This window comes from Crotalus tigris, unplaced genomic scaffold (assembly GCF_016545835.1).
Source record: "Crotalus tigris isolate CLP2741 ecotype Arizona unplaced genomic scaffold, ASM1654583v1 scf7180000024458.850180, whole genome shotgun sequence".
NCBI classification, from domain to species: Eukaryota; Metazoa; Chordata; class Lepidosauria; order Squamata; family Viperidae; genus Crotalus; species Crotalus tigris.
In genome coordinates, this window is record NW_024100628.1 from 597,052 (window position 1) to 618,283 (window position 21,232).

General features: G+C 36.8%; 1 protein-coding gene across 9 annotated transcripts in view; it reads left to right on the top strand.

Moving 5' to 3' along the window:
* The window catches only part of NFATC2 (nuclear factor of activated T cells 2), a 161,237-nt gene that overhangs the window by 128,892 nt on the left and 11,113 nt on the right, over positions 1-21,232 (top strand). The window contains exon 10 of one of the 9 annotated variants that reach the window (XM_039332236.1): positions 15,589-15,677. The exons of the other annotated variants lie outside the window; for them this stretch is intronic. Within the exon in view, the coding sequence (XP_039188170.1) occupies positions 15,589-15,632 (44 nt within the window). The 3' untranslated portion in view covers positions 15,633-15,677. The remainder of the gene's footprint in view (positions 1-15,588; positions 15,678-21,232) is intronic. 9 annotated transcript variants of the gene reach the window in all.

A 21,232-nucleotide genomic window follows, 5' to 3' on the forward strand; every position in this document is an offset into this window, starting at 1 on the left:
AGTAACCCAAGGCAATGAATGCACATAATATTCCTTCCTCCTCCTGTTTTCCCCCCAACAACAACCCTGTGAGGTGAGTTAGGTTGAGAGAGAGAGACTGACCCAAGGCCACCTTTTGCGCCTAATGTGAGATTAGAACTCACAGTCTCCTGGATTCTAGGCCAGCACCTTAAACACTACATAAACCAATTTGCATGTTCCCCTATGGGCAGAATTGCCTGTCATTGGATAATTCCCATGGCACAGAGCATCAGTTCCCAAAGGATGAAGTCCTGAGACTATTTAAAATGTTAAATAAATTTTATCAGATAAAATGATTACATTGGTGTTAGAGTTGAGCCAGGAATAAATGTATTACTTACTTACTTACTTACTTACTTACTTACTTACTTACTTACTTACTTACTTACTTACTTGTCCAATGTATATGACTACTTATACGAAGTAACTTTGGGTGCCGTACAAAACATTAAAACATTCTACAAAGCCAGTTAAAACAAATTACACCAACAAGACCACAGGAATGTTACACATGATGCAGCCAATGTGCAGGCTCTGTATTGCCAGGTGATCCCCAGGTTTGCTAAAAGACCCAATGTTTTAAAGACTTCTCTGAAGACCATGGGGATTGGAGCTAACCTCATCTTGGGAGGAGTGCTGTTTTTTAGAGGGTGGGCCTCATACCAGAAAAGGCTTACTTCCTAGATCCCATCTGATGGAACTCTTTCGCAGAGAGGACTTGCAAGTTACATCTTCTGCAGAATCTGATAAAATTGGCAGAGGAAGTTAGGAAGAGGTAATCCCTAGATAACTGTACAACTAGTTCTTGACTTACGGCCATTCCTTTAGTTACAAGGAATATTCAAAGTTACAACAACACTGCAAAAAGTGACTTATGACCGTTTTTCACATTTACCATTGTACCATCACAGTTCACATGATCAAAATTTGGACACTTGGGAACTGGCTCATATTTATGACTGTTGCAGTGTCTTTCTGGAAAGAAAAATCAAATGGGGAAACCAGATTCACTTAACAACCATGTTACTAACTTAACAACTGCAATGATTCACTTAACCACTGTGGCAAGTTGCAAACTGGAGCAAAACTCACTTGCTTAACAACAGAAATTTTGGGCTCAAGGACTACCTATATATCAGGGTTTCTCGTGCTTTGTATTGCAACAGCTTCCCATTGCAAACTTATTGATTTTTTAAAAAGACCCTTTCTTAAGTTGCTTGTGGATGTTTGGGGAATCCTGGCCTACAGTTTGAAAATCTTTTGAGAATATTTGCCTTAGCTCTTTCCAAAAAAGGTGCTGTTTCTCAAACAGCACAAATTATTCTTCCAGTTATCTAAAGGAATGAGATGGTAAGCCTGCAGCAATGTTATCACCAGGAAAAGAAAAAATGATGATGATGATTTTGGGATTAACTCCTAATGCTTTGGAGAAATATCCTTCTGGGTCATTTCGAAATATTTTGGGGAAAATATAGCTTTGAAATATTATTTGGCAGTAGTCTGCTACTATCTCATAAATTTATCATCATTTGGAGTCATGTGTTTTATTTATTTAGTACATTCCTGTCCTACCTTTCTTCTAAAAGTTCAAGACAGTGCAATTTTTCCCTTCCCTTTTTTATTCTCTTAAACAATGACCCTATAAAATAAGTTGAAGCAAGATTTTCTGGAGTGGGGGCATGTAAAAAGAATGAACAAATAAATAAGCAAACAAATAGTGTTTGCCCCCAAATCTTCACACTTGAATAAAGGTTGGTAGCTGGATCTCCCCTGTCATAGGCTAGTACCAGTCTGACATTGCACTTCCAAAACTTTAGGGAATACAAATACTCCCAACACTTAGTACTTGGGAAAGTGTTTTAAGATGCCGTAATGAGGCTGCTGTCGTAACAGCACTTAACGCCCAAATCCAGGACATTAAAGTTAGCGCTTTGAGAACATATTAAACGTGCTCTAGCAGCAGGCTCAATCAAGCTTTCTTGTGATGGCAACACAAATTCTATGGAAACCATTGTGCAGGAAGGCTCAGGAGAGTTGGGGAAAGTCTTGGGTTGATGTGTTTGGCATTGTTTTGATCTAGGTCGAGATCCTTGGTGGAGAACGAGAGAATGCAGGAGAGAACATTATTTTTTTTCCCATGCCTAAGTTGAGGATCTGCCAAACTGACATACACGCCCTCCTCTTTCTTTCCCAAAGGAGAGGTGCTGCCTCCTAAAAATAATCTTTACTGTGAACAAGGATGGTGGAAAACATGAGGCCGCCATGGATTAGCACAGGAATTCATATGGACTGACAACTTGGGTTTCCCTTTATAAACAGCAGTAATGTTTTCTTCCTCTGCACTGAACTACATATTTAATTCCCTTCTTCTCTTCCATTCCCCCTTAAAGGCTTTGCCAGATTTCAAACTCTGCTGCAAAGCCTTCTTTTTCTGCACAGAAAATAGCATGAAATCAAAGTGGCATATATTTTATTTTACCCAGAAGCTGGCTTTTCAAAAAAATATTTTGATTTCTAGATGAAAGGGAAAAAAAATAAAGTTTCCACTTTCGTCATTAACCGCCTATGGCATGCTGTATGTGTGTATGTGTATATATATATATATATATATATATATATATATATATATATATATATATATATATATATATATATATATATATATATATAGTAATAAGTTTCCCTTTCACTAATTTCCTTGAAACTGTGCACAGTCTCAAAGCTCATTCATAATGTGACACAGTTCAGATTACCTCTGGTAATGAATTTGCAGTAGACATTTCAGAGAGAGAAAAAAGGATGAGCAATGAAGATTATGCACATCTCTTTATAAGCCAGGAGTATTTATGTAACTTTAAAATACTTTGTATGGAACAAAACTGGGAAGAATGTACTAAAGTACTATTACTATATTACCAAATGCCAAGAGTTTGTTGTGAAACTAGCTTAGAAATATTTACAACCTTGAAAGGTACCGTAGGTTGATTCAAGATACAGATGAAAAAATGATGCCAGGAAATAGTCATCAGTCAAACGTTAGTCAGAGAAATTATAGGAATGTTGAAATTAGACTAGCTGGAATCTTTACTGCATAAATCTGTATATATCCTTTCAGAATCAATATATAACAATCTATCAAGACCACTTTTGTTCTTTTGTTTTTTGTTTGCTACATAAAATGCCTGTGATTTTCATAACACAGTTATTGTTGTGAAGAAACTAATGGAATATGAGTTAAATATATGATTTGGCAGGTGGAACAAGAAGTTCATTATATGGTCTGCCAAGTCAATTTTCAAATAACCAACTGCAGAAAGTTGAGAGTCCCTATTTAATTGATTTAAAACAGTAAAATGTTAGAATTTTCCTCCATTCTTGAAACTCTTTTTTAAAAAATGCAAGTTAATTAAGTATTCTTTAGGTCTTCTTCATTGTGCAAATACTGATGCACAATGTTTTCAGTTGTATAACTAAAATTGATGTCACTGCTGTCACATTACAAAATAAAATGGCTGAATAATATATTTTTAAGTTTCAAATACTATGTAATATAGGCTTTATCCATAATCTCTCTCACTCATCCATTTAACCTTTAAAATTAAAGTCTTCCTAAGTCAAAAAAGCAGAATATGCATTTCCTATAAGTTATTGAAGCTGCCTCAGAGGATGTTTTGAGAATACTATTTTAAAAGTGAAGAATTTTGCAAGTTTGTGAATAATTTAAAATGAAGGAAGTAAATAACAAGTGGAAGATTTTGCATGATCTCTGATACACATTCTGGCAAAAGAATGAATGTATTTTAGTTGTGCATTTCCTCCTAAATAACAGAATAACAGAGTTGGAAGGGACCTTGGAAGCCTTCTAATCCAACCCCCTGCTCAAGCAGGAAACCCTACACCATTTCAGACAAATGGTTGTCTAATCTCTTCTAAAAATCTCCAGTGTTGGAGCAGCCACAACTTCTGGAGGCAAGTCATTCTGGTTAATTGTTCTCACTGTCAGGAAATTTCTCCTTAGTTCTAGGTTGGTTCTCTCCTTGATAATTTCCATCCATCACTTCTTGTCCTGCCTTCAAGTGCTTTGGAGAATAGGTTGACACCCTCTTCTTTGTGGCAACCTCTTAGATGTTGGAACACTGCTATCATATCACCTCTAGTCCTTTTCATTAAATAGATACACCCAATTCCTACAACTTGCAACATTCTTCATATGTTTTAGCTTCCAGGCCCCTAATCATCTTTCTTGCTCTTCTCTGTACTCTTTCTAGAGTCTCAACCTCTTTTTTATATCGTAGTGATCAAAGTTTGATGAATATTCCAAGTGTGGTCTTACCAAAGCATTATAAAGTTGTATTAACATTTCACATGATCTTGATTCTATCCCTCTATTAATGCAGCTTAGGACTTATTGGCTATTTTGGAGGCAGCAGCACACTGCTGGCTCATACTGAGACTGGAGTGACTCACTTTCTTAGTGGTTTTTAGGAAACCATTACAATCCGCTGTTGGGAGTAGATTTGTAAGGAGGCAGGGACCCTGCTACTATGAGTTTGAAGACTGTTGGACATCTCTGTTTTGCTTTTCACATTAGACTGTCTTCATTTTTATTTTTAAATTATTTTGTAAGATGCTTAGAGATAGTACTATAGTTGTAGTAAATAAATTCATCCTTTAGTTAATACAAAATTCAGCTTCTTTGTTGGAAAAAAAAATTCCCAGAGTTTGAGTGGTGAGCCAAATGGAGATTGTTCCCAGGCCTGGCTTGGCTTGTGGGGCTGCCAGTTGCCGACTCTTCAGGTTGATTTATGATATCAAACAACTTTTATATAATGCAGTTTTCATCAGGTAGTCCAACAAGATCATCTTTTCTATTCTTTTTAATATACAATACCTTTCTAAATGTTGTAACCAAGCAATAAAAAAGCAGAGATATTACAATTTTAAGAACTGCCTTTAAATAAATCAGTGTTTCTATTTGTGAATAGATGCTGACTTGCTAACTGTTCTGATTTGTGTGATGTATACAGAATAGGGACTCAGCTCTAAATCGTAAGAAGCAAACATAGGGAAGGGAGGGAGAGAGGATCCATGTCTCAAAATATGTTTGTGAGACTCATATCCAAATCAATACTCAATAACTTGGTCAGAAATTAATGAGATTATTAATAAACTGACAACTAATAAGCTTGAAAAAAGATAGGTAATTATACACCTCTAATGGAGATGTGTTCATTTGACCCATCACACCCAGCATGCAAAGATGTGATTGAGCAGTTTGTGCAGCACAGAATGTTTTCATTATTTAATACTGTGTTTTTCCCCTGGAGAATTTATACTTTGCTTTTTTGTCAAATCTTGACAGCTTACCTGTGCAAGGGTAATAAAATTGTAGAAATAAATGAATAAGATATCAGTTTACAATCATCTATGTAAAGTGGGTTAAAACAGTTTTGCTTAAAAAAATGAGAAGTATAAAATAAACTTAACAGCAGTGGTCTGCAAACGCTCACTGAAGTTTCTTTTTTTTAAAAGAGACAGCAATCAGAACAGCCTGATCTCTTTGAAAAGGCTATTCCCACAGCTCATATGCCTGTTGTTGGAACATTACTTGTGTATTTTTGAAGGCTGAGATTAAAAACAGCACCCCAAAGAAAGAATAAAATCTTTTAGTGCACTGTGATGAAAATAGATCACTCAAAGTGCCATCCCCAATGATGCAGCTGAAGAAAATTAAAAGAAAGGGAAAATATGTGAAGGAATGAAAGAATGGGGACTATCTCAAACCAGTAGCTCCTCTGGTTAAATAGAATTCTTAACTAATAATTCTTGATGCTAAATGCTTAATTCTTTTTAAAAGGTAAATATCATATCCTTGCCAAATAAGCAAATGAAGAACCAGCCAGCAGGATTGTGGGAAGATGTCTGGATAACTAGTGCCACGTAGAGCTTTGTGAACCTTCCTGTAAATTGCAAATATGTCATAAATTACATTCATTATTAGTAGCTACATTTCCACATCACCTTGCCTGATTTCCCGGCAGAGTTTAAAATTCAACCTTTGTTAATGCAGAATCTTGATGTTTAAACGCGGGGTATACAGAGGGCTTGTCTGTGTCTCATAAACAAAGGTTTTAATGTCCCCCCCTAGCTCAGTAGACTTGTATGATTGCAAAGGACTTTCCAGCTACATTTTTGGACTTCAATTTTGGCATGGCCAGCCAATCAGAGAAGGTAATCCAAGTCTGGAAGATAGTTGACTACTGTTGGCTACAAATAGATGACTGGAGAGCACATTGTACTAGGGAAATACCATCTCAGCCTGCATCCAGCTGTTAACAAATTCTTAGTGTGTGCAGCATTCTCCAGCCAAGTCTTTACGGCACAGTGAATTTCAGAGCAATCTTCTTTTGAGCTTGTAGCTCATCTGGAATTCTTTCCCATCGTGGTTTGCATTGAAATCCTTTCTTTTTCTTTTCAACCAGAATGCTTCTGTATTGATCACTTCAGTAACGGTGATGGAATGACCACATTCTCAATCATATTTGTAAAAGTTGGATTGGTTGTGATGACTTTTAATCTCCAGTGCCTCCCTCCCTTCCTGACCTCCTTCCCATTATAGCATCAAAAGCCAGGAATCTGGGAGGGAAAACCAAGCTGTTCTGCAAATCAAAAATGCATTTTAAAACCAACACACTAGTATCTCAGGAAAGTTTGTCACTGAGCTGAAAGGCTCTGCTTTGAGGGGGTCTACCTCAGCTGCCTTCATAGTTTTGTGCTGGTGTTCTTTTGATATGTATTTGGACTGTGCTTTTATACGTTAGCTGACTAGCTGTACTAAGGCAACATGGGCGGTCATATAAATTGAACAAATAAATAAAATCTATTAAGCTTATTGCATCTGACATGCTACTGGCATCTAGCTGACCTTTTGATCTTGAAACAGCAAAGCAGAATTGGACTTGTTAGTACTCTGTTAGAATTCAGAAATTTCAAGGCTGAAGGTTTGGCAAAACAACTGGGAAGAAAACAGTTCCATGTTATTGCCAAGAAAACTATATGGAGTCAGTTTCAGCTTCATGTGGAGTCTTTCCTTTGTATATCTGTCCAAGTACACTATTGTGGGTTGAAACAGGTTAGCCCAGGAATCAAAATGAGATCCATAGCTACGCTACTGTAAACCTCCTTTCACATCGTTTTGAGCTTTCCAAAAAAGCTACTTCACTTCTTCACCAAAATAATATCTGTCATCAGTCAGTTATGTTCTTAATTAAATAATAAACCACATTTAATAAGAGTCCATTCCTCCCTAATGCTAAAGTTCTGTTTTAAATCAGCCATAGGCTTTCAATTTACTGTGCTTGCTTCTGAGATAAGGATTTTCACCAAATAACAAATTTGTTAAGTTTCATTATCAGATTTATTTATTGGATATATATTCTGCCTTTCCTCCAGAAACTCAAGGTGAGATATCTAAAGCTTGATCCTCAGTTTTTCCTCCACAGCAAGCCTGTGAGATAGAATGAGAGTGAGTTCCAAAGGTGCTTTTTCAAAAGGCAACTGGACTTTCTTTGTATTTCATTTTGAAGATAAGGCTGAATTAATGCAATGCCCAACATTTCTCACTATTGATTTACAATAGCCTACATCTTTCCTTTCTTACAATCAAGAAAAAAGGCAAGATAAAATATGTGGTGTGTAACAATAAACAGAAATTTAAAAAAACTAAAAATCAGAAAATGTGAAACAGAAAGAAGCACTAGAAGCATCACTTGTGAGGATTTTACCAAAAGCATTGGGAAACAAATAAAAATTATATTTTTGTATCCTTTTAAAAGTAGGCAGTGTGGGGATCAGACATTTCTCTTTTGGAGGCCATCGCATAATCTGCTCAGGAAAAGCCATCTACCTTATTCCCATATCATTAGTAGAACTGTAAGGGATTGAGAAGCTGAGTGAAGTATTTTCTTTCTGGCATGTCTGCAGAAAGCTGAATTCTTCAATTTAGAAGAATTCTCTCTGTTCCATAAGAAGTTCAGCCCATGAGTGAGTACACCGAACTTGGAAGTATTTCTCTTGATTTCCATCATATGTAAACTAATATTAAACACACATTTAATATCTTCTCTGTAATTTACCAGCAATCAACCTGGGAGAGCCAAATGCTTGACTCACTCACACATGGTCTTTCTTGTCCTGCGCTCCCTCCCCTTGTTCTTCCAACCGAAAACATCTGGCAATCAGCATTTGCAAATCACAAGTTTTATAATAAAAAGTGTTCACTCAAAATAAAAAGTGAGCATTTTAGAAAAAGAAATAAGGGAGAAAGCTAGTTAAACTTAGCAGGGCTGCACAGTACTATGAATCCTAAGGCACAAAGGTGCATCAGAGTCTGCAGTACTTTAAACCTGAACGTAAAGCTGCTTTCCACAATTGCAGAACAATCCTGAGGAAAGATAAGTTTAGTTTAAAGAATTGCAGATGGCCATTTGTACATCCCTGGACACTCTGAAACACCCCTTAGCCTTTGAATATGAAATATTGCAGAGCCCCAAACATCTAATCTATTGCAGGCTAATGTTCCACAGTACTCAGAGTACTTAGGATCCTTTCATTTCTTTTTGATAACACAAATGATAGCTACAGCTTTATTGAGGCAACTTGTGGAATGTTTTGGAGAGCCTCAGAATTGTCTTCAGTTGAAAGAAAAACCTTGTTGTGGCTTTAAAAATCTTTTATGTAACTCATGACAGTGACAGATTGCATTCTCCAAAGATATAAATAGCCAATTTTGAGTTCACTCAGTTGTTACCTTTGAATTAGTGTTTCATGTCTCAAAAATGCAAAAGAAATATATCCCAAATGTTCTCTAGTGCTTGTTCCATTTGGTCTTGCACAGAGGGCACAAAGGAAAAAAAATGATTTACTCAGGTTCTGAATCTTTTCCATTGTTTGACTGCACTGTGCTGGAATTTTAGGATTACAGGGCCAATTCAAATCTGATCAAATCAAACCTTTAAGATATCCATAAGACCAGCAGTCAAATATAGATAAAACAAATAAAAAATAATGAACATATATGTTTGGGTTTGTGTGGGTGTGACATTCTAACACAACTGGAGACAGAGGGTGCATTATGGCAATTAGGCACAACATTATTGAATGATGGTCAGAGAGGAGAAGCAATTAATAGAAGTCATGTCCTCTGCAGAGGAATTTCTTCAGGATAAAATGAATAAAAATTGAATATGATTCCCTATAGAGAAACTAGTAAAGGAACATGTGGCTCAAGGACCATACTAAGCTGAATCCACAAAGACCAAATTCTCAAATATTAATGTTGGGAAGTATTTTTGAAACTTCCCAGTAGAAGAGCAGAATAACAAAATTGGAAGGGACCTTGGAGGTCTTCTAGTCCAACACCTTACTCAAGCAGGAGACCCTATTCCATTTCAGACAAGTGATTATCCAATCTCTTCTTTAAAACCTCCAGTGATGGAGCATCCATAACTTCTGAAGGCAAGGCAATCACTGATGTACTGATTATTCTATCCGGAAATACAGAAGCGGAGAGCAGAAAGCAATGGATTCAGACTGGCCAAAACAAAGACCCAGTGAAATTTCATAACCATGATAGCAGGAAACAGCCATGTGCCTAATTTGAAAAACTGCATGTACTGACAGGCTGGGATCAGAGTCCCCAATACACTGCTTAAGAATAATTTTGGCATTTTGGAAGTCTATTGGAAAGATTCTGTGGCAGGATTCCTATGGAGTGAAGCTTGCCAATAACTTTTTTTAACCAAGCTGAATTAAGGTAGTCTCTTAAGAACCAGTGGGGCAGGACCTACTGGGAAGAAAATTAACTTTAGCCAAATATTAAAAAGGTAGTACTAAGCTTTAGTGTTCATGGAAACCAAACCCCTCTCTAAATGTCGAGCAGCATGCCTAATATATCTTGGAACTGCATAGATAGCTCTAATAAATTAGAATGAATGGCTTCAGGAATGCCAGACTTGGACTGTATAGAAATGTTGAGAAATGATCTTTGTTATGAAGACAGTAATAATATCCTTATTAGTTTCACAATTGTGAATATTGTGATAGTTTCATGCAAATACTTAAATGTATTTTTCTGATAATATATTACTAGTTTTTCCTCTAAGGAGAGAAAGTGGCCAAAGCCTTCAGTGCCCTTCCCAACGGATAGACATGATTACAACATTGTGTATGTAGAAAAGAACTGGAACAACTTTATTTGCTAATAGAGGAGGGGGATGTGTGACAACAGCAGGATATGGATTACCAAATTAATATACAAATTAAAAAGTGGAGGAACTAGAAAACATCTACACCTCACCCCTTTCTGAGGTGGTAATAACTCCAGACAGCCATCCCTGTGAGGAACATCTGACCATCATTCTGGTGTAGAATGAAGGGACTTAATGAGAGTCTTTTTTTTTTTTTTTTACTGAGGTTCCCCTTAGTTTCTCCCACATTATCTTCCTTGAGATTAAACCAAAAGATGACTCCAAATCAACAAAGGCTATATGAGTAAAGAATCTCTGGGCTAGGAAAGGTATTTTTTGGCTAAATGGTAGAGGGCCAGCCAGTAGTTAAGAATATATTGATCCACTTGGAAACTGCCTACTCCTCAATACTTTCACTTTCAGTCTCGACAATAGATTTAAGTAAAGATATTTAGCATATATCTTGCTGACTGTATTAGACAAGCTAATGGGTCTATAATTGGCAGGATCAACTTGCTTTCCTTTGTTGTTGTGCAATGTGATGACAATAGCATTGCTCCAATCACTAGGAAAACATGCTGAGTTGTTAGTATTAGTAATGGGGCAGCCAGCCCTGGAGCCTCTCAGTCCTTGTTGTCCCTTAGTAATTCCATGGAGGATAAAATATTCTCCTGAGACTTTTAGATTTTAGTTGAGAGATAAAATCCTTGACTTCAGATGTGTGCATAGGAAGCTTAGTCATAAAGAATATTTCAAGTCACAGCTGGATTGTCTAATGAGGCCATTGTAAAAATACTCTGGAAATAGTTCTCGCCTGGTTCTGTAGTATCTGGCAGATCAGACTACAGTCTCTCTCATTAAGGGAGACATTAATTAATCAAAAAGGTTTCTTGAGTTTAGCAATTACAGTTAAGCACTCCCATTGCTCTCTCATAGGTCCCCTTTTCTTTGTTTAAGAGTGGTTTTAAAGTCTTTTTTTGGCTCTATAAATGATGAGAGCTTTTCTGAGGAATTATCACTGTAATTCAAAAAGTATTTACTACTGTGAGCAAGGCATTTTTCACTTTAGTATAACCAGTGTCAAATTAGAGTTTGGATTTAATATGGGAAAGGCTAGTACAATCTGAGAATTGTGATAAAGGAACCTGACAGAATAAAGATATGTTAACCGTTTTCATTAAGAGTCTGCTAGGCAGAGCTGAGAGTGAATTAAAGAAGACTCCAAGTTCAATGGGCCAAGCAGTCTCCAGAGTTATAACTCTGGAGAACCATTGATTCAGAACATGCCTTCTCTTCTGTAACCAAGCCAATACAGTAGTGGGCTTTTTCTAGGACCTTAGTATTTGCTTTAGAATCCACCAGGCAAATTACAGGAAGATGATTGCAGGTGAAGTGAGTTCCTATACAAAAATGAGTTATTAAGTGAACTTGGAACAAGATATCAATCACACTGACCATCTTGGAGACCCCCAAATTTAATTCTGTATTAAGTGTATCCCCTGGTAGATTGAGAAAGTACAAATTACCGGTATCTGTTAACTGAGCCAATCAAAAACTGCACACCTCAGATGTTAATTGTATTTTGATCTGGAAATGTGAAGTATACAATAAAATTCATTGCATCCCTAACTTAAACTACAGTATGTTATTTTTATATTGTATTTTTTGCCTATTACTCCGGAGTTGCAGTTTAATGCCTCATTAATTAACAAATAGTTATTTCAAACTCACTGAACTCCATAGGGCTTAATTCCATGGAAACACATATATTATTAGGTGCTAATTTCATTTTTTACATTTTACAATTTCTACTTCAAATTTGAAATTTTTTTCCTACAATTTGCATTTATTTTATATTACAATAATACCACTGCATTCTGATCTTCAGAAAACTAAGCTTGCATGGGCAGAGAATCTCCATTCACTGATTAACTGTGTAAAAGTCCTCTGGCCATCTGGAGTGTAATGACTTTTTCACTAATCTCTTACAAATTCAGGTATGAAATTAATGATCGACAGTCTGTTACCATTTCAATGGCAAATTAAAATGGAGTGTTGAAAATGAAAAAAACAGCTGACTAGCTCAAGGCAAGTGGATCTTCGGAAGATCTCTTTTCATCAGCAATTATTTCCATTCTTCTTTCTGTTCCATTTGCTTAAAAACATTGAGCAAGGAACTGGGGCTAATTATTACTAAGAAAGGTCTCCATTAATGCAAAGGGCATAGAGAATGGCCTTGCAGGAAAGCAGGAAGATCCATTACTAAGGCAATGATCAGACAAGAATGTCTTAAGCCCATTCCAAGAAAGTAATTTAAGAAAATGTCTCAGACAGCCTCTCCCAAAATCAAACGAAGAGAAAAGTGAGGAAGAAAAAAAAGCATATTCACTCTTGCTACTGTTCTTATAACCTTATAATAATAGTAATTTTAACATTCATGACTTTGGTTTCCTTGTCTGGTCTATCCTATAGGCTAGGGATGTCAAACTGCCGGCCCATTGGCCAGATGCATCATCCGGAAGCCGTGCCCACCCCATTGCCAGCAATGGCAAAACTGTCCCGATACATTGCGTGACGTCACGAGTTTGACATGTCTGCTATAGGCCAACATCTGGATTCTTGATGTCTCCATTTAAGGGCTCAGAAGATGATCGATGATGTACAAGTTTTTGTCTGTGGCAAGAGCTGCTGCCAGACAGAGTAGGAACTATTAAGCTACTAGATAAAGAAATGGTCCAGATTAAACTTACTTCAAAATCCTTGTCTCTACCAAAGAGAGAGGACTTGAACAGGGACAGGGATATATAGATTTTATTAGTGCAGGATCCGATCTGGATTGGTCACTAGGTCCAGAGATTTAGTGTTTTGAGCTTTTGGACTTGTGCTGGAGCCTCCATCCTCAGGGAACTTCTCTCTAGCAGAGTATGTTTGTTAGTTTTTGGAGATGCCAATTTTCATTTAAACAAGAACTTGAAGGATCAGTCCTCTTTCCTTCCTTTGTTTTTCACTTATAAGGGAGAAAAAAGTAAATCACCACCACATACACAGAAAAATATACAGAATATCAGCAATGTCCACCATCCTGCTGTACAGTCATCTAATTCTCAGGATGTATGTTGATCACACTGCCCAAATTTCCGAAAATGATCGGGCTGAATTTTATAATATTACATTTTACATTCCAAAGACCAAAAGAAAAGCTTTTAAAATCCTGCTCTCTGCAAGCACCCCAAAAAAGCAGTTTTATACACAAGTTGTCACAGCAGGTGGCAGTTCCTAGTCAACCTTGGCTGATCTCAAAAAACAAAACAAAACAAAACAAAAACTCTGAACAGGCTCAGATCCAGCTAATAGTTGGGTGGGAAACTATAAAGAAATTCCAGTGCTTTAGCTAGTCTGGAAAATTGAAGAAACACCTTGCAAATGTTTTTGTTAAGAAAACTACAGAGAAATGTCCACATAATTACTACAAGTCAAGCCCAACTCCATCCAAATGAGTTGTATACTGCAAATTTTCCTCTTGTTTCTTGGAAGGATTTATTCAACAAAGACAGAATACAGTATATTTTTATTTTCCTTCCAGTAATACTTCGCAAAAACAGACACTGGAGTGAGGCCCAAAGGAAGGAATAGTTGAGTGAAATATTCTTGAACTGAAAGCTGCATAACCTGTTGCCATTTTGGGCGATCATATTATTTCTTGCAATATGCAGTGCTGCCCTGAATTTATTTCAAAGGTGGGAGTTTTTGAGGGCTGTCAGACGGCTTTTACTGTGCAATCCTTTTTACTAAAGTATCAAATTTTACAGGATGAATCAGACAATAGTTTTTCTCTATAGTGCTGCAATGTTTCCCAGCACTAGCATTTTAGATAGGAAAAGTAGAATAGCTGTGCAATGATTTATATAATGCATAACTCATATATTGTTTGATTTTTTCATTAGATAGTTTAAAAAGTAATAAATACCTTAAAAACCATGAGAATAAAGCCAGCAGAACATTAACCAATTAATTGGAATCATTGGGGAATTATGGATAGTGTTGAACTGCAAGGTCAGTCATTTTTGGTGCAAATTCTGATAGTTTCAGCCCCAGTATATTTCCAAACAGCTGTGATGTTATTTTAGTGGCAATTGAAAGAAAAGGGGGAAAAAACGGATTGGGGTATCAAAACATCCTGTGCCCAGAAAGTGCCATTAAATAAATAAAAAAAAAGAGCTTGAAGATGCACTCTTTACTTTAAAAGAAAGTTTGGATGCATGGTGCAGTTACTCACCAGGGAGGAAAAAGCCCTCTGCAAATACATCCTACTTGAGATAAGCAAATATTGAGACAAGTTATGGGTCTACGTTTGAATAACTGCACTGTGTGGATCAAAGATCCAGTGGTGAATTAAATATCCATCTACATCCAGGGTTCTTTTTCACTCCTCCTTCTCCCCATTCTTCCCTCCCTCATGGATACCCTCAATCAACTTTTATGACTATTTCAAGGTTGAAAGAATGGAAAGTGGGATGCAGGGAAGGAAGATAATCTGTTCTCCTGCCAGATGCTGTTCATTGATGGATGGATCCCATTCAGTATAAGGCTCAGTCTTCAAGGCATTACATACATTCTGAAAATTGTATTGTTTTCCAGGCAAGGCATTCATACCAATACTATTGGTAGAACTTACCTATTATAGAACTAAATTTCTTTTGTGTTTTAATCATGTACATTTCCCCCCAGTCCATGGTGAAAACCACATTGCATTGTCACAGGAGTTGACAACCTTTTAAGGCACCAGGAACCATTATCTGATAATGCTTGTGTCCTTCAAACAAATTGAAACACAAGCAAAAAAAAAAAAAAAAAAAACAACTCAAACTAGCTGTTAAAAATACCTTACATGATATATTTTTCCCTTAAATTACTAGACTTAAAGTGAGAATAGTTGAAATCCCAGAAATCTTGCAATCTTTCAAGAGTTCATCTATGGATTGATCTTCAGTCTGGTGGATGTTTTCCAAAGGTCTAGGGGTGAGAGGCCTCTTTTGAGGGCCATGTTTCCATCAGAACACTATTTACATTATAGTAACTTTGAATTAGTATACAGTATTCTTATTGTAACTCCATCCTGCTGAAATACCATACATACAGTACTAGAAGCAGGTACTATATCCCTGCTGCACATTTGTGGGAATGGTGATCAGTTAGTCCAGACATGTACAGAAAAATAATAGCATGTAATATAAAACAGAAAACAAGCTTGTAACATTTGACCTTACCACTGGGTCAAAAGTTACACTTTCTCAAAAATGGTTTTGCAAATCTTTTTCAGAGCTGATAGATACACACCTTAGCTGGATACAAAACATTTTATGAAACACAAAGGCTGTGCTTTTTTGATCCAAGCAAACAAAGTCCCAGGTAATTTACTTTTTTTTCTGACTTTTATCTAGCTTCAGTTCTTCTTAAGCTTTCTTTGACTTGGCTGGTCCTCTGTAAATGTCTTTTTGGTTTGTTGCTCAGTTGAAAATCTAATTGCAGAAACATCTAATATTTGGTGGGAACAAAAAATGCACTTGGGTAGGGTTGAATGGTGGCTACATGTTTTCTTTCAAAATGATTGAAGTATTTGAAAACATGGTATTTGTTTTTAAATGATTAGGAAGTGAAGTTTGCCTAATACAATATTTCACATACATGTTGTCTATTGCAAAAAATGAATGTATTCTTCTCTTGCAATGCCTAGCACACCTCTCTTCTGCACCGGACTCTTTCCATATCTACACTAAAATATTTTTTACATAAACCAGTAATATTCTGTGATAGTCTGTACTTAGAACAAGAATTTGCTTTTGCAGGTCTCTTATCTGCATTTCTATTGCAAAGATCAGAGAGAAGAACATCTCATTAAAAGAATATTAGCTTCTTCTTTGTCAAAGATTGGAGGCTTGATCTTGTTCTAGAATTCTGACTTGTCCCAGGTGGTCTATAAATTAGTAATTGTTATTATTGATTAATCAACACTAACTATATCCCCATTTCAATATAATCTTTGACTTATTTGGAAACCCTTTCAACAATTTCTTACAATTCATGGTCATGTGCTCTGGTTCCCAAGCGGGGTGTTAAAGACCCCAAAACAATAGTAAATAGCATCAAATCTTTAGGGAGAAGTAAAAACACAGCCTTAATAAATCCATAAGCCCAAAATGTTGATTCAACTCAATGTTAGCCATATTATGCTTCCACTACCTTTTCAGAAGACCAGCTAAAAGGTAAAAAATGACCATTGGCTGGGTCCCTGCAACTTAAGCATTTCAGATATGTGCGCCCCATACTTTCCCATCTCTTTTGATAAAAGGGTTTATGTAATATCCCCTCTGTTGGAGAAGACTCTAGAGCGGGGGTAGGCAACCTCTGCTCTTTTATGACTCATGGACTTCAACTGGGAGTTGAAGTCCATGAGTCATAAAAGAGCCGAGGTTGCCTACCCCTGCTCTAGAGAGTCCCTTGGACTGAGAGGAGATCAAATCAGTCAATCCTTAAGGAACTCAACCCTACCTTTTTTGGAAGGACAGATACTGAAGCTGAACCTCTAATACATCAGCCACCAAATGAGAAGAGAGGATTTATTGGAAAAGACCCTGATGTTGGGAAAGACTGAAGGCAAAAGAAGAAGAGGATGAGATGGTTAGGTAGTGTCATTGATGCAATGAACATGAATTTGGACAAACTAAGGGAAACCGTAGAGGGCAGAGGGGCCTGGCATATGGGGGCACAGAGTCAGATATGACAGCGAGTGAACCATAACAACAAATATCCCCTCTTCCACTATGTCATGGATTCATAGCTGGTTCCCATTATTGAATCTAATTTGGCTCTTAGAGTCTCCTTTGAAAATCTGGGTTTATTGTAGCTTATTTCAGGGTACATGACCAAGTAAAGGTAATGGATACTACTAACAAAGGAAAGGAGAAATTGTTCTGGATTGAGGATGACAGTGCTTATTTTCTAAGTTGGCACCCACTTAGTAAATAATGGCCAAACATCTTTTGACTTTCTACTTTTATTGAAGGTTTAGAGAGCAGGAGATCCACATTTACATAACTTGTAGTGAAATATCTTTGAATATCTATTGTAAAGTGGGAGGTAACTACAACACAAAGACTTTAGAGAAAGTAGCATATCCAACTAGTGATGGTGAGAAATGGAACTCAGGGTCACACAGACCATTAGCTCTCATGTTCAGTCTCTGCATTAATAATTGACTAGAACAAAACCTACAATTTAAACTTTGCAGCAGTCTCCAGACCAGTCTTTCTCAACCTCACAGTCATGGACTTCATTTCCCAGAATTCCATGCAGTGGAATTCTATGCAGAATTCATTTCCCAGAATTCTATGCAGGCTGTAGAATTCTGGGAACTGACCTCTAGATATCTGGAAGCCGGACAAGTTAGAACAAGAGAAATCTCAACTCTGTTCTCACAATCAGGTAAAACAGGTAGCCCTCAATTTACAACAGTTCATTTAGTGACCATTCAAAATTACAACATTACTGAAAAAGTGACTTATGACATTTTTTTCACCCTTATGACCCCTGCAGCATCCCCATGGTCACATGATCAAAATTCAGATGCTTGGCAACTGGCTGATATTTATGACAGTTGCAGTGTCCTAGGGTAACGTAATTAACTTTTGCAACTTTCTGATAAGCAAAGTCAATGGGAAAACCAGATTTACTTAACAACTGTGTTACTAATTTAATAAATGCATGATTCACTTAACAACTGTAGCAAGAAAGGTCATAAAATGGGGCAAAACTCAATTAACAAATATCTCACTTAGCAACAAAAATGTTGGGTCTAATTGTGGTTGTAAGTCAAGGACTACCTGTAATATATGAACCCCCAGTATTTTATGTTGAAGAGATTAAGATTATTTTCCAGGGTTGTGGTTGAAGCCATATTGGCTATTCCATCTAAAAACTATTCCATGTAAAAGAAAATGAAACTTTAACTTAAATGTCAAAACAAATGCATGGCATAGGGGTTGAATTGTGTGCCTATGGCTGTATTCTAGGACACAGGCTGTACTTGGGTACACCTCCACTTTCAGAATCTGTTGCCCACAACTCTGTAATTCTATGTATACATGCACGCCCCATTATCTAAACCTCTGATTATCTTAATCTTTTGGATGTCTTCCCAGCCATTTGGCTACACGAGGGCACATTTTTATTAGATATTTACAAGAATCAAAGAACAGTATTCAGGCCTCAGGAATTTTTGGACTATTTACCACCATCTCCCCATTCCCCTCTGTTGCAAAAGCAGAATGAGTCATAATAAGCTCTAGATATCTGCTGTGCAATCATCAAAAGTACATAAAAATATGAGTGGATTGGAAAAAGTGAGTCTGGAACAGTTGTTTATCCTTTCATCTGATATTAAGACCACTGAGACAGGGGAGACTGACATGAATGTGCAGCGGGTTAAAAAATAGCAAGATTTCTCACACACACACTGAAAAACCACACAAATAATATGTAGACTTAGAGGAGGCATTCACAATTAGAACTAAAACAAAGTAGGCAAAAAAAAAAAGATGGGCAAACATTTCACAGATTACTCTGATACAGAAGAAGTTGAAGGTGATCTCAGAGTATCCAAATAATAGAGTTGGAAGGGATCTTAGAGGTCCTCTAGTCTCAAGCAGGAGACCCTATACCATTCCAGACAAATGGTTGTTCAGTATCACATTTAGAATGGTCACTGAAATAAAGAATGTATAATTAATGAAATAACTTTGTAGGTTTATTAATTTTAAAAACTGATTCTGTGGAAATCCCACTGGGAAATCTAAATCTAAAAATCTAAAAAATACAGTACCTCAAGAGGAGGAAATGAAAAATTTGTTTCTATATCATGGCCAAGAAAAATACATGAAGGTGGTGTTATGTAGTCACCAAATACAATCTTCCCTTGAGGAAAGGTTTTACTTAAAGGAAGTCAAAAAACAAAACACACTTTTTTTTGTAGCTTAAGATACATTGCATTTCTAGGATGCATGACCTGCCTAGTATATACCCACACTGAGCTGAGCGTATAACAGCACCAACATTAATTACACCAGCAACAGCTTCCTTAATGGACTCTCTTGCAAGTCTATCTGTTGATCTGCCCATCTATCCGTCCATCCATCCATCCATCCATCCATCCATCCATCCATCCATCCATTTCACGAGAGTGAGACTTTTCCAATGCAATTTGCCAATTTGTAGAAAAGTGTACATTAAAGAAAGTTCTTTATCAAACTATTCATATTGAAAAATCTTAACAGGAAATTTGTGGAAACCAAGTGTATCAGGCAATATTGCAAACACAAATGCACACAGGACTCTGTTTACCAATTTTTAAAGCAAATTTTTTTTTAAAAAAATTCTCAGGTTCAATAAATGGAAGTTGAGAGCTCGACAAAAATGATTGATGGAAATCTTGCCTCTTGAAATGAACTTGTTTGCCCATTCTGATTCTCTGCCCCACTGTGGAAATGCATGCAGCAACCTCTTTGAAGATTATCCTGTTCTGATGTTCTTGTTTCTGCAGGCTAATAACTTTTCAAGGCTCAGGGGTTGTTCATAGGATAAGGTAAAAAAGAGATAAAAGAAAATCAAAAGGGGGACAACTGCAATGCAATTGAAATTCTGCCCCTTTTTCATATGCAACATATGTTAAAAAAATAACAGGCAGAGTTTAGTAGCACATTATATATAATATCTATAGTGGCACCATTTTTACTTTTTTGACCACATACTGCAACCCCTCCCCTCCCCCTGGCTGATGTCTAAGGTGCATGGCTTTATCAGCACAACTAGTCCTGGACCTACTACCACAACTGAGCTCAAAATTTCTGTTGCTAAACGAGACAGTTGTTAAATGAACTCTGCTCCATTTTACGACCTTTCTTGCCACAGTTGTTAAGCGAACCTTGGTAGTTGTTATTAGCAAGACTGTTAAGTCAACCTGGCTTCCCCATTGACTTTGTTTGTCAGAAGGTCTCAAAAAGTGTTCACATGACCCGGGGACACTGCGACCATCATAAATATGAATCGGTTGCCAAGTCACTTTTTTCAGTGCTGTTGTAGCTAAATGAACTGTTGTAAGTCGGGAACTGCCTGTACCATGAGATTTCTGCCTCATAAAGTTCAGTGCAATTAATTTAGAGAGTTTTTCCTGATTCAGATTTAGAATGCTGATCTGCTTTGCCACTGCTGCTTCTCAATGCTGCCAGCCAGCCCCTTTTTGGCTGTCACGCTGCTTTTGAACAGGAAAAATGTCGCATTTGCAAACAGGTTGATTTCTTTAAATAAAAATGATATGTCCCTACAATGCATAGAGCTTTTTTTCATTCTCGGTACTTAACCATGTGAGCAAATGTGCTGATAAATAAAACAGCTTGTAATTTCATCCTACTTGTTTACACAAAGGAAATGACCCACCATTCCCCTGTAAAGGTTGGTGCCCACCTTTTTTTTTTTTACCTAAATGCTATTTTTAGCAGTCGAAAGACCAAAAACTTTCCATTGAAGATCTGCTCTTCTCATTTCCTGGGTAAAGAAAACAGGAAGCCTTTAAAAAAGAAAAAGAAAACAAGAAAAAGAAAAAAAGGTATAGGCTTCAGTCAGGGTTTCTCCTGAAACCAGAGCCATGTCACCCCCTGCTGACAATTCCAGGACATTGCAAGACTTTAGAAGCCAGCAATTTCAACTAATACGCTGTAAGGCCTAGCCTTGTTTTAAAAACCCACAATTAATTAGATGTCTTAAGTATAATCGAAGACATATATATCCTGCATATTGATTAAATCTTAGAGCACTTACCAACTTACAACCCTAATGTGGTACGATGCATTGATGATGTTTGAGGAACAATATTGTATATTAATTACACAGTTACATTAACAAGTGTGGATAAG